The sequence below is a fragment of the Spermophilus citellus genome, assembly GCF_964194105.1.
Source record: "Spermophilus citellus genome assembly, contig: SCAFFOLD_428, whole genome shotgun sequence".
Taxonomy (NCBI): Eukaryota; Metazoa; Chordata; class Mammalia; order Rodentia; family Sciuridae; genus Spermophilus; species Spermophilus citellus.
In genome coordinates this window covers 32,253-47,059 of record NW_027672941.1, presented here as the reverse complement: position 1 = coordinate 47,059, position 14,807 = coordinate 32,253, and the positions used below count along the sequence as shown (strand labels likewise).

Below are 14,807 nucleotides of genomic sequence, written 5' to 3'. Positions count from 1 at the left end.
CTATTCCCCAGCAATGTGATCTAGGATCAACTAATTTCTCTGATAGTGTTGACTTCAACAAGTATAGAGGAGTCAATTAGACAACGTGGGTGAATTGCTTAGCATAATCTCTTGCCCAAAGCAAAAGATCCACAATTTAAGTGATATATGAAAAACTCAAAGTCCTACCTATAATTCTGGAGGACACACACTAAGTGGGTGAAAATCAGTTCTTTTGTGGATTACTGCAACTATCAAACTTTGTGAGCTACTTCAGAAGAAAGTGGCTTAGGGAGAATCATTTGAATTATTTTTCTTTTTGGTGCTTAGACAACATGAGAAGGAGCTTCATAGACCAGAAAGAGCTTCAGACCACCTGACTGCAGGATTATAGTTTAGTTCAGGATGAGGGGCGTGGGAAACCGTCAAACAAACAAACAGCTCTATCTGTCCACTAGAAAAAAGAATCGATGACATCACTCATTTGTGGCTAATGCTGTTCCATAAATTTAGATTTCTGGGGTCCTCAACCTGAGGTGACTGAATGAACCCATAAGGGTTTACTGAACACTGAAAAGGTTGAGGATCGCAAAGTTAACAGATGACAAGCTCTCTGGGCTTGGTGGCACATGCCTGTAATCCCAGTGACTTGGGAGGTTGAGGCAGGAGGATCGAGAGTTCAAAGCCAGCCTCAGCCACTTAGAGAGGCCCTAAGCAACTCAGGGAGACCCTGTCTCTAAATAAACTACAAAATATGGCTGGGGAAGGGGCTCAGGGGTTAGCACCCCTGGTTCAATCCTTGCTACTGCCCCTCAACTAAAAAAAAGCAAAAATAGATGAGAAGATCCGTGCTGGAGGAGACACTGCCTCAACTCTGAATCTTCTGATGGCTCCTTAAAACAGAACCCTACAAAGCTAAATTGCTCCATGTCACATGCAGGAAGTGCTGTCTTCCTAAAACTTTTCCTGCCAGGAGAGAACTGTCTCTGGGAACTGCAGAGGTATGGTAGCCACCTGATGCTCTTCCCTTCTGCCTTCTGCTGAAAGCACCCATCCAGCCGTGCCCTTTCAACCCACAGCACACATAAACCTGCTTTCTCCTTAAATGAACTTACTGCCACCGTGAACTTGAACTGTGAGATACACGAGCGGAGAGTTTGTTTTAACAGCTGCTTTGACAATGAAGCCTTGCATCTCCTCCTCTGGGGACAGCTGGTCCCTACAGCCTGTCTTTTAGCTGATCTCTGATTTCCCTCCTGCCAGCTGTCAGGGAACACCCACCCACGTTTTACTAAACAAAGGCCCAAAACACAGGGTCCAGTCGCTGATGGCTGGATGAGAGGGCATCCTACACAGAGACCTCCTAAATGTTGACGCAGGGGATTTCTCCTCCATTTATTTTTGTAAGCTTTGTTTTTGTGGCTAGTGCATGGTTAACTGCTGAGATATACCTCTGCCTGAGGTCACCCTGTCCAATATGGTAGCCACCAGCTAGAGGGGGCTGCTTAAAATGAAGAGTAATCACATTAAATAAAATTGTAGAGGTGTAGTGTTTCTTTCTCACTTGAGCACATTTGAAGGGCTTGGCATTAGCAACCTGAGGCTGGTGGCTTCCATGTGGAAATGCAAAGCCACAGAACAGGCCCATCACACGGGAGTTTATTGGACTGCGTGGGCCACAAGGTGTGATCTCTTTCTTATGAGAGACAGTGGATGCAGATCTTGGTAAGAACGACAGGTTTCTGGGGTTGGCTTTTGTGTTATCTTCCTTACTACCCAATGAACCTCCTTATCTTGGCTGCCCATTTTATATTTCAGAAAGTTCTGGAAAGGGAAGTTGGGGTCTTTAAAAAACACCCTTGAAAATGAGCACGCTTGAGAGAAAGCATCAAGATGCAAAGAGGGTGGTGGAGAAACCCACACATTCCAGATCTTTTTATTGGTACCCATCAAATAATGTACCCTCAGGCCACAGCTTCCACAGCTTCAGGAACCTGAGGACCCCAGCAAGGAGGAGGCAAAGTCAAGTTCACCCTGGTTTGGCTCTCAGACCACTGAACTCACATTGTGATTCCTTTTCTTTTTGGTACTGGAGATTGAACCCAGGGGTGCTTAACTACTAAGCCATATCCCCAGCCCTTTTTATATTTTATTTAGAGACAGGGTCTTGCTAAGTTGCTCAGGGCCTCACTATGTTGCTAAGGCTGGCCTCAAATTTGTAATCCTCCTGCCTCAGCCTCCTGAGCTACTAGAGGCTAATTAATATTTTTTGAACAAGCATCACCAGCATCAAGCTGTATATTCTTATTAGCAATTTTTATTTTTATGGTGGTGGTGGGGCTGTGAGGGAAAGAAAAGTGCCAGTGCTTGAATCACACGATTTTAGATTTCTTCAATTATTACTAAATGTTCCCTTTTTTCCATTAGAAGCTCTGACTTGTTTGTGGCTATATCTTTAGCACCTAGAAAAGTGCCTGGCCCACAGTAGGCACTTTAAAAGCATTTGTTGAAAAATGAATATCTTTATTTTTAAAGGAATGATGGGAGAGTTTTATTCCTGCATCCCATCCCCCCACAGAATAAATCTTCCGGATGCTTTGCTATAACCTCCAGGGTTCCCTCCCTGCTCATGAGGCTCAGCCTCCCCCTCTACATTCCAAAGTGGCCGTTCCTTTCAATTCCAGAAGGACAGCACCAGGACAGGAGCTGGGGAGAAGACACACTCCTTGGGGTCCAAGCACCTCCTACCCTTTCTCCCTGCACCGACTTTGGACTTTTAAGACTCATGAAAACAGAAATCAGTCCAGCTACCAGGAAGCAGCTGTCCAAAAGCAAAAACAGAGTCCAGTAGGCACACAATCACCGTGGGGACAAGAAAGAGGGTTTCAAGACTGCTAAGTTTTGTCTCCAGTGAAATCCATGCAGTCGCGTGTTCACAGTGTTCTAAACATACAGGAGGGGAGGGCTTTATAAAGTCTTAAACTACACTAAATTCAGAGAAATGCTGTAGTTCTATAGGTCATATTGTTTTGGCATTTTTCTTCTTTTTTGGGGGGGTGGTGGGGAGGAGGGAACTGGGGTTGAACCCAGGGGTGCTTAACCACTAAGCCACATCCCGAGCCCTATTTGTGTTTTATTTAGAGACAGGGTCTCACTGAGTTGCTTAGGGCCTCCCTAAGTTGGTGAGGCTGGCTTTGAACTCATGATCTTCCTGCTTCAGCCTCCTGAGCTGCTGGGTGTCATATTCTTCTGATTTAAAAAAAAAAAAAATCTTATCATTTATACTCCACACTGACACAGCCAAATAATGGGCTCTTTTTGTATTATTCAAAGTGCTGGGGCTGGGGCTCAGTGGTAGAGCATTTGCTTCTCACGTGGAAGGCACTGGGTTCGATCATCAGCACCACATAAAAATAAATAAATAAAATAATGGTATTGTGTCCATCTACAACTAAAAATTAGTTTTGAAAAAGTGCTAGCAAGCAAGATGTTTAAAATATGTCTTCGTTTTTATAAAAATATATTTACAAAAAACACATGCTTAGTGTGACATCTTTTCATGGTGACAGGCTTGATATCATTTCCTTTAATCTGACTCAAATTGTATCTTTAACAGGTATGAGAGGGATGTTTTCTTATTCCCTAAACTTGAACAAAAGTTTTCATAACTGCTCATTTGGGGAATTTATCCATTGGTGTACTAAATTGGGATTTTCTATTGGAATCAAATGGACAATGTCAAAATTATTTAATATTGTTAAAGTTAGGTGATGTTTAAATTTTACTGAATATCAACAGAAGCCTCAAGCATGGTGGTGCACACCTGTAACCCTAGCAGCTCAGGAGGCTGAGGCGGGAGGATCGAGAGTTCAAAGTCAGCCTCAGCAACTCAGTGACACCCTAAGCAACTCAGGAAGACTCTGTCTCTAAATTAAACATACAAATGACTGGGGATGTGGTTCAGTGGTTAAGGGACCTGGGTTCAATCCTTGTTCCCCCCCCAAAAAAAAAGTTCATTTTGAAATCTGGGCTTTTTTCCCCCACTGAAGTAGGATTAATAGATTAACACAGTCAAGCTACTGACATGAGGTCTTCTCACTAACACAGATCATCACATAATCTAGAAACTTCCTTACAGCACCTCCCCAGGGGATAGCAAGATGGTGGATGTGATGTGTACACTGGACAAGGCACATAGCAAATGCTCAGTAGAATTTAAGTATTACCATCATTTGCTTTTGGAATGGCTTTTGGTACCTTAGGAAAAATATTCTAACGCTCATAGGAACTCCTTTATTTCAGTCCTTTCAGAGTCAAGGATCATAGTCAACTGTAGGGCAATACGGAGGCTCAGGAGGGGAATGAGTTGCCCCTAGGCCTTTTGGGTCATTTTTATGGTTTACAAATAAATATATATTTTTGCAAAAGGTAGGCTCTCTTGAGACTTCCCAGTTTGTTGGGATAATATTTTTTTTAAATAAGAAATGCTTTCTGAACTATATTGTAGGTAAACAAGAAACAAAATTGACAAATTTTATAAAGCCTTTGGCAGTTACATGAACAAAGAATAAGGTGCGATCAAATTTATGCACATTGTTTGCTTCTTCCTGTACCTAGCTTCTCTTATGTGTTCAGAACAATTTCTCCTAACTAGTTTTTTTTTTATCTTCTGGCTATGTTTCATCATTATCTACAAATTCAACAAATGGAGCATTCATATTTCACAGTGGAAACTCAATGAATCAGGACAACAGTATTGGAAAAGAAAAAATACCCAACAAATTGTTAAGCCTCATATATTTTTTGTTTATGTAACTAAGTATCATTTCCAATTCAGAAATATTTTGAAAGTATCTCTTTAAAAATACACACTTGAAACTATCCAATTACATAAAGCTTGACTCTTGGCTACACAGATTGGAGAGGAAAGGGTGCAGTGGTACAGGTTGGAAGGAATTTACAAAATTAAAATGTATCTTTTTAAAACTGGAAGAAACATATACATTCATTTCTAATTCACACAGCCTACTTGCCTTTACAGTCTGCTCATAAACACTGATTTTTTTAAACATGGTATATAAAATTAAATAACATGGAAAATAAATATGCTTTATTATATAAACATAGAAATCTGTACTGCTCAAAATATTCAGAAAATACTAGGTGTGGCTGCTTAAAACTGTCCAGGAAATACGGTCGTGCTATTTACAATCTTTATTTTCTTCTAGAGACAGGTGTCATGAGGTGATAAAACACTGATGCAAAACATTTTTCTCTTCCTACCTACGGGAAGCTGCAAACTTTAACATGAAAATGAGGTAGACACAATTCATCAGTTGGCCAGGCAGAAACCAAAGCACGATCCTTCACGAGCTCATAAATTCTCATTATGAGGGTTGACAAGCAGTATTCTAAAGCACCTGAAGCAAGGCTCAGAGAACACACACTTTTAGGTTGGTCACGAAAAACCCCAACAAGCCATGTCTCCTAAGGAGAATCACCATCTCCAAGTTGATTGGCAGGGAGATACACAGGGCCAAGCAGAGAAACGCCATAGAACCATCTGGAGCCATAGCACCACCCAGCAGAACTTGCTGCGTGAGCTATCTGGATGGGTGAGCTTTCTCTAGATGGCTCTTGAGTTTTAGCTGATTTCTACTTTGGCTGGAGAGCATCAAGCTTTCTTTACAATCTGCCGTTCTAATCATGGGGTATGTGCATTCATGACACGACGTCTACCTCTTGGCTTCAGGAGTACACTCAAAGGCACAGTGGTTGGAGAACCTTATTTCAAAAATGAACATGGCCAAGGGAGAGTCCAAGGAGACACACACACACACACACACACACACACACACACACACACACACACACAATATTTTGGTTCTGGGGATTGAACCCAGAAATGCTTCCCCAGCCCTTTTTATTTTTTATTTAGAGACGGTCTCACTAGGTTGCCTAGGGCCTCGCTAAGTTGCTGAGGCTGGCTTTGAACTTGCAACCCTCCTGCCTCAGCCTCCAGAGTCACTGGGATTATAGGCTGGCATCACCATGCCCAGCTTCCAAGGACATATTTTCAAAAGGACAGAAAAGACTGAATCATGATTCTCAAATCTGCAATGATGTGAGTCAGAGCCAACCATCTGTCTAAAGTGGACCCTTGAACTTCAAGTTCACTGAAGCTTCATTTTGGAGACTCTGGAAGCCAAAGATAACAGTGATTTTTGGGCTTTCTCACCTAGATATTGCTCTTTAGTAGCAAGCGCTGGAGTAGGCTATCTCCACTGCGACCTTGGAGAAGGCTTCCTTTGACCTTGGGGGAAGCCACCTCACTCAGTGTAGCTGATTCTTGGCATGAGAGCGTCTATGTGTGGAAGTCCTTGGGAAGAGAAAAAAAACCTGCAGGAACCTTTCCTACTCCCAAACTCTAATAAATCTAAGTTGCCTTCTCTTAAAAGCAATATATTAGTGCCTCAAATGTACTTTTTATTGTGAATTCCACTGTTGGTGACAATGATCAAGCACCGTAGGAGTGACTTTATGGCTATGAACACATTCATTGAGGTATGCTTAATTCAGAATCACTAAGATGTTGTATACCAAAGCATCCACCACCATGGAAATAGAAGAGGAAAATTTTTTAAAAAAATTTAAAAAAAAGAATCTGAAAGACTATCCTCTCACACATCTAGTTAGGAAAAGTAATATATTACAAATGTATCTTTTTCCAGAAAATACTTTTGATTTAATTTAAAAAAAAAATCACAACTTAAAAGCCTTGCAGAAGTGGCCTTGCCCTTAAGACGTTACAGGTGTTGAAAGAGACATTCAGATAATGATCACTGTACAAAGGGAGTGTTAGACATCACACAGCCCGCACACTGAGTTTACAACTCCACCGACTTGTTCTGCAGTGCCACAGCACTGGGGTCTGACTCTCTCTCCCTCTTTCCTCCTCCTTGGCATTTCAGAAAATCGTACACAGGCCCAAGAAGAACTATATTAAATAAACGTCATGTCTTCAGTTAAGATAATCAGCAGTTCATATTTTTACAATTTAAGCATGTAAGCTCTTAAAATATCTATGGGGGCGGGTGGTGATCCTGTGCAGAGAAGGAAAAAAAAAAAGCCATACTAAGAATACATTCAAGTAAGAGAATTCTGTGGAAATTAATCTATATGTACATAAGTGTGGATGTTCACAGGTGTGTTTACGTACGTAGGTGTGTACATGGACGTACACATGCATAGAACCCTGGCAAGATGCCATTTTCCCAAGGAATACTTCATAGAAAAATACAGAACAATCTAAGGAATTAGAGCATGGGAAATACAAATTTCTGTTTTTCTTTTTTTTTTTTTTCACCCAGTTACAGGAATATGTAACAAGGAGTCTCATGTTTTTTGGTGAAAATTAGTGACATTCTTTTTTTTTTTTTTTTTTTTTTTGGTACCAGGGATTGAACTCAGGGGAGCTCTACCACAGAGCCACCTCCCCAGCCCTTTTTGTTATTTTATTTTATTTTGAAGTAAGGTCTTTCTAAGTTGCTCAGGGCCTTGCTGAGTTGCTGAGGCTGGCCTCAAGCTCATGATCCTCCTGCCCCAGCCTCCAGAGCCATAGGATTATAGGCGTGGGCCACCATGCCTGGTGACATATTTCTTTTTGGAGGGCTAGGAGGCTTTTTGAAATGTGACTCTGGTGTTGGTGTTACTACTGGTAGAGATGAAAACGGAATAAGTTTGAGCGGGAACATTTCATGGAAAATATCATGAAGTCTGTGATAAGGAAAGCTGGACATGTGGGGATGTTCCCAACACCCTGAGGTCATCTCTCATGCTCTTCAGAGCATGCACCTGGGGAGGGTGCCATTACTGGACACAGACGTGCTCCCAGGGAACTGTCCATGTGACTCAGGGTGACATTTCTTAAACTCTGGAATACAGCTCAGTGATACAGTACCAGTTGAGATAACCCTTCTCAATTCTAGATTTCTACCTAACAAAAGTACAGTGGTCACAGAGCTATTTCTGCAGACACAACCTCAGACACTGAAAACCTTGGTTTCCAGAAGCATCCACAGGTATCAACCATGTCAATTCAATGAATGTGCTTTTCAGCTGGTTTCAGGGTTGTTTAAGTCTTTTCCTCAGAGTCATAGTGAACAAAAAAGGCCTTCTGGATAGGACCTGATACAATACTAAGTTCAACGTCAGTGCAATTAACGTATTGACCAGAATGTTTGCCCTAGCTCTATGAACCAGCCGCAATGGCTCCATAGCTCGTGGCACAAGCTAGCCAAGGTGATATGGGACACAGTTGAGCCTTCTGTTTGCCAAGAGCTGCCCTAGAAGTTTGCAGAGTGTCACCTACGGTGGCAAACCTGCCTCACCATGTCAGCTGCTGGCTGAACAGTGAGCAGAGACCAGACGAAAAAAAAAAAAAGTCTCCAACAGGCTTCCTGTCTGGGCAGAAGAACATTCCAGACACCTTGAAAGGCCCCAGGTCACTGATTCCACTGGGGGTCATTCATCTTTTCATAATGACTTCAGTCTATTTGGTGGGCCCAGGCTTTGTGACGACTGTGGTTGAGTTGTACCCCGAATGACAGGGAAGCAAACTATTAGTCATTGAAGGAAAAAAAACTGCAGAGGCCTCAATAAGCAGAAATGGTCCCCCAGCGTCAACGCTACGGTAGCTTAGAAAGGAGAGAGTGTCTGCTAATGAGCTGTCACTATCTAGGGACATGGTTCTTCTAGAAAAGGAAGCTACTTCTTGGCACCAGGTCCTGTATGAGGTACACGGAGTCTTGTGATGTCACCTCCGGCCATGTCGCAAAAATGTTAATGCTACTGTCAGTGACTCAGAGAGGATGACACACTACTCCCCAGGACGGCCTCTAGGACACCCTCGCCAGGGGACACTGATGTCACAGGGACCGCACCAGAACACCCTGGGATTGGAGAGTTTGGGGAACAAACAGGAATAGTTAGGGCCATACCGAGCTCCAAGCGCCAGTACTCCAGGCGGCATCTTGGGGACAGGCGTGTGTGTTACACTGCTCACGATCTGGAGGCTTGTCAAGGATTTCACAGCTCAGATCTGGGAAGCGTTCGCCGTTGGACCGCTGACAGGCCACCAGTCGCGTCCGGCTCCCTCCACCACATGGCTTTGTGCACTGCAGAGAGGACAGCAGACATTGCAGTGATTTTGTCTGAATAGCCAGCTACAGATTTTCTTTCCCATAAGGAACCTGTCTTAGCCAAAATTGATGACAGCATTGGACAAGGTGACCCTGACAGCTAGAGCCAGCGGTCACCGCAGCAATACTATCTTACAGTGGACCCAAGTCCTCCTCCCTGGGTGGTAGGGGTCACTCACTGAGGGCTCCCCCATACCTGAGAGGGGTTTTGTATCCATTATCTCCTCAGGGGCAGAGTATAACATTTGCCCCGCTTAATATTTGGGGCCACTGAGGTTAAGGAGTCAATTAACTTGATCAAAGTTAATTTATGAACAAATGGCTGGGGTAAAATTCAAAATCTAAAAACATAAACAAAGCTGGGTGCAGTGGTGCACATCTGTAATCCCAGTGGCTCAGGAGGTTGAGGCAGGAGGATCGAGAGTTCAAAGCCAGCCTCAGCAAAAGCGAGGCCCTAAGCAACTCAGTGAGACCCTGTCTCTAAATAAAATACAAAATAGGGCTGGGGATGCAGCTCAGTGGTCGAGTGCCCCTGAGTTCAATCCTTGGTACCCAGGAAAAAAACAAAAAAAAACCCAACTATTCAAAATTAAATAAAGGAAATAATGACTTAGCCAGTTTTATTTTCTGGCAAACATGTTATTTTATTTTTTAAAAATAGTGCCTGGAACCCAGGGCCCCACACATGCTAGGCAAGTGCTCTCTACCACTGAGCTACTTCCTTAGTCAGACTCCACCTTCTGGCAACTTCTTTTTATTTTTAGATACAGGGGATTGAACTCAAGGTCCCTTAACCACTGAGCTACACCCCCAGCACTTTTTATTTTTTATTTTGAGACAGAGTCTCACTAAATTTCTGAGGCTGGCTTTGAACTCACCATCCTCCTGCCTCAGCCTCCCGGGTTGCTGGGATTACAGGCGTGCAGCACCGTGCCCAGCTATTTTCTGGCAATTTCTAAGCTGTCACCAACATCTGATGATTTTTTGACTCTAATCTCTTTAGACCTTTATGATGCTAATGTATTTTACACTCTCTCTCTCTCTCTCTCTCTGAATCTTAGGACAAGGATGACTTGCCCCCTGGGATGAATAAGCAATGGGGTGGGAGATGTTGGCTCAGACTCCTGGCGGGACTCAAACTTCTGAGGCAGGAACAAGTCGCATTTCTTGGACAGTACTGCTGTGCTCACATCCAGGGACCCTGACAGTCAGTTCCCCTGCTGTGTGAGGCCAGATCTCCCTAGAATCTGGAAGGATCACTCTGTGCTGACAGCTCATGTCCCAAAAATGCCTGCACTTGGCTGGTGTGGGTCCAATTACAGAAGCTTAATCGCGGGTCCCAGAGGACAGGGGTTTTGCAAGGAGTTCTGGGAAACCCACAATCCACCAGGCTCTGAGTCTCCCTCCCCCTCCCTTCCCTTCGGGGAAGCTCTCCAGGATGACGTAACTGTGGATGACAGTCAGCCAAAGCCCCTGCTCTGCCTGCCACTTCCAGGTGGCGCTAATGGAATCAGGGGAGGTGGGTGCCACTGCCCTCAGCCAGAGCACGCATCAAGGGGCCCGCAAGCTGGTTTCTCATTCCTCCTCTTGGCACTGGGGTCTCCCAGGTGCTAACTGACATTTTTTCATTTCATAAATTTTACAGTCCAGACAGAACGGCTCGATGAGCTTTAAGTAGGTGCTCTTCCTGTGGATTTAGCAGGAGAGCTGTATTCTTGGTTAAACGCAAAACCAGAAGCTTCTCGACTCCACCATTAAGTGCAACAGGGACTCAAGCTCCCTTTCATAACAGTACCACGAAGGATCATGAAGATTTTTAACATTAATGATGTCAATTATTATTTTGGGGGGGATACCAGGGATTGAACTCAGGGGAACTCAACCACTGAGCCACTTCCCCAGCTCTATTTTTTATTTTATTTAGAGACAGGTCTCACTGAGTTGCTTAGGGCCTTGCCATTGCTGAGGCTGGCTTTGAACTCATGATCCTCCTGCCTCAGCCTCCCATGCTGCTGGGATTATAGGCAGGCACCACTGTGCCCAGCTAAAAGCATCCATTTTTAAAAAAAATCATCAAAGATTAGTTAATAAATAACTTAAACCAGCATTTATCAACATTTTCTCCTAATCTGCCTTCTGTATGTGTTCAAGCTGTCTCTTATTGGTTATAAGCAAATTGTTTAAATAAGAACAGCACGAAGCCAGGTTTCCTAATGTATCCCAAACCCAGAAGTTTCTATTCAAGCTGGTTCTTGTTCCTTATAATACAAACGATGACATGATTCCTTCAGAGGAACAGGGACAGGTGGTTTGTCCTCACCTCTCCCCAGTTGCCGTAAGCCCACTGGGGACAAGGACCGGATTCGCAGGCCCTCTGCTCGTCGGGTTTGATTCTCTCCACACAGTCGTTTGCAGTGTATCCGTTTTCATCCTGACACACCACGACTCGCCGCTGGGCCCCTCCGGCACAGGTACTGGAACATTAACACACGGGTGACAAGTTAACCCTCAGCACCACCTCCGCTGGAGAGACAAGCAGCAACTGGCTGCAACTCAGACAATGTGACAGAAACTGTTCCTGAGCATCTGCAACCAGGACAAAGCAGCTGGGGACCTCTTTTTTTTTTTTTGGGGGGGATTGAACTCAGGGTCATTTAGCCACTGAGCCACATCCCCAGCCATTTTTTATATTTTATTTAAAGACAGGGTCTCACTGAATTGCTTAGGGCCTCGCTAAATTGCTGAGGCTGGCTTTGAACTCGAGATCCTCCTGCCTCAGCCTCCCAAGCTCATGAGACTTCTAAATTAGTCCCATTTATTGTCCCCCTTAATTTCTCTGCAAGGTGGGGTGGAGTGGGTGGGGGAGGGGAGGGTCAATGGACATCATAGTTTATTTGGAGATTCTTCTTTTTGTGGCACTGCTGGGGAGTGAACCCAGGGCCTTGTGCATGCCAGGCAAGCGCTCTGCCAACTGAGCTCTCTCTCCAGTCCCTTTGGAGATTCTTTTCAAAATTTGGAGAGTTTATTTGGAACCAACGTTGGACGTCCCTTTCAACATAGAGGTCAAATTACTGGCTTAATGAAGTGCCACTTGTTGAAATGATGCTTCCCCAGGACCTCACTCAGTTACTGCAGGAGGCAGCCTGGAGTGTCATTGAGACAGGACTCCCTTGACTTCAATGGCTTCATGGGAACAAGATAGATATGTTTTGTTCATTTAATTTTTTTACTTCCCCAATGAACCTAGTTGAATTTGTCTTGAGGAGCCTGTCTTTGGGCACTTCAATCTAACACGCTGATGGCTGAGGTTGGCATTCCCCCTCCATTTCCCACACAAGCTGCTCAGCTCTCTCGTGAAGCCGCACCTGGAATATTTTGTGTCCCCATGATTTCCTTACCCTTTTAGCCCAGAGTGATTGCCTGCATCCTTTACTCTGCCCCTTCAGTTATAAAATGGGTTTGCCTCCAAACTAACCATCTGGCCCTGGGAGCTATGTCATTTTTACAAATTATCAAGTTGCACATGGCATTTGCAATCTTTTTTTTGGGGGTACTGAAGATTGAACTCAGGAGCACTCAGCCACTGAGCCCCACCCCCAGCCCTATTTTGTATTTTATTTAGAGACAGGGTCTCACTGAGTTGCTTAGGGCCTCACTTTTGCTGAGGCTGGCTTTGAACTTGGGATCCTCCTGCCTGAGCTGCTGGGATTCCAGGTGTGCACCACTGCCCCCAGATCATCTCATTTAATTCATACTACCAAAGAGAGCAGGAATTAATGGTACCCTCATTTTACAATTGAGGACACTGAGGCTCACAGGTGAGAGGACCTCCTCAGCCCCCTCAAATTTGAAAGTGCAAGTTTTTGGTCAAATGGAGACATCTGCAGTCTACCCGCACTGCTAACTTTTAGGGAATAAGATGCTCCCCTACCCCAAGCAGCACTTAGGTTATCTAACAGGAGTATTTCCTCTTTAATCTAATACCAGTGAAACAGCAACTATGCCACTATAGACTGTATTCATCTGGAAAATGGCAGAAAGAAAAGCCACTTTCTTTAAGAACTCCCTTTCCATGTTCATAGCAGCTCAATTCACAATAGCTGAGCTATGGGACCAACCTAGGTGCCCTTCAACAGATGATTGGATAAAGAAAATGTGGTCTATATACAGATGGAATATTACTCAGCCATAAAGAAGAATGGAATTTTGGTGTTTACCAGTAAATGAATGGAACTGGAGGCCATCGTGCTAAGTGAAATAAACCAGTCCCAAAAAACCAAAGGACAAATGTTCTCTCTGATGTGCAGATGCTAACACACAATAACGGTGGGGAATAGAAGAAGTTCACTGCATTAGACAAAGGAGAATAAAGGGGGGGATGGGAATAGGAAAGACAGTGGAATGAATGGGCAGAACTTTCCTGTGTTCATATATGAACACATGACCCATAAAACTCCACATCATGTCCAAATACAAGAATGGGAAGTTAGACCCCATGTATGTGTGATAGCTCAAAATGTACTCTACTGTCATGCACATCTAAACGAATAATAAAAAAAAGACTCCCTTTTAGAATAGTCTCTATGCTCTTTCCCTCCAGGTCTGAGCTGCCTGACTCATTCTGGCTTTCACAATACTTCCCAAGAGGCCACCTGTTCCTGTCACCCAGCAGTGACACCCGCTCCTCCATGCATTCCCTGCCCCTTTGAGGAGTGAGTCCTCCCAGAGCATCTTTTCGGGGACCATACTGAGTGGCTCTAACTACACATCTGACTATACATTGCCTTCACCCAGAGCCCATGAAACCACACACCAGTCCCTAAGGAAGAGCAGACAGGTGCAGAGGCATTTCTAGAACTTTCCTTCCCCAAACTCGACCTCAGGGAGAGAAGCAAGTGTGTGGGGGGTGTCTTCTGTGATACTCACGGCTCCCCAGGGGCCCATCCTCCACTGGTTTCCCCCCAGCACGTGTGTGTGGCTGGGGTTGGGGCTCCGGGGCTGGTAGTCCTCGTTCTGGAAGGGGTGCTGAGGGAGGCCCTTGTCCGGGGTCCGCTGAGGGCACAGGGACATGGCGCAGTCCTGTTTGGTCTCTGGGATGTAGTCGGGGTCGCACTCGCTCTGGTCAATCCCGTGGTCACTGTAGTTGACACATACCACCTGCCGGGTTGCCCTACCTTGCCCACACGTCACAGAGCACTATGTCGGATGTTCAGAAAGAAAAAGGGGTGGTCACTGGGGGGCGCTGTGGAGGCCTTGCATGTTCATTTCTGCACACGGCTACTACTTTCCCGGATGCTCAGGCCCCAAAGGCTTGGAATGGACCTTGACTCCTCTCTTCCTCCTGTCCCATAACTCAGTGTTCGAGGTATGTCCCTGATCCAGCCACTTGTCACGATGGCCACAGCGACGGTGGCCTGACTTGGAGATCTGGCCTTCCCTGGGGTATTGCGATGGCCTTTCAACCAGGCTCAGGACCTGATGCTCTCCGCCTGAGTCTGCTGTCTGCAGGTCCCAAAACATGACCCTTTAGGACAAAAGTCACATCATGGGTCCCTCCAGTGACTTCCCAGGTCACTCACAATAATAACCAATGTCCTTCTGCTGACCTAGTAGGCTCTTTCTGGGGAC

At 44.7% G+C, this 14,807-nt stretch overlaps 1 protein-coding gene across 1 annotated transcript in view; it reads right to left on the bottom strand.

The window, feature by feature from the left end:
* The window catches only part of LOC308640342 (A disintegrin and metalloproteinase with thrombospondin motifs 9-like), a gene marked incomplete at both ends in the record, with an annotated part of 126,750 nt that overhangs the window by 83,997 nt on the left and 27,946 nt on the right, over positions 1 to 14,807 (bottom strand). The window contains 3 exon segments of the mRNA XM_081312286.1: positions 8,979 to 9,155; positions 11,500 to 11,661; positions 14,106 to 14,375. Of these exon segments, the coding sequence (XP_081168412.1) occupies positions 8,979 to 9,155; positions 11,500 to 11,661; positions 14,106 to 14,375 (609 nt within the window).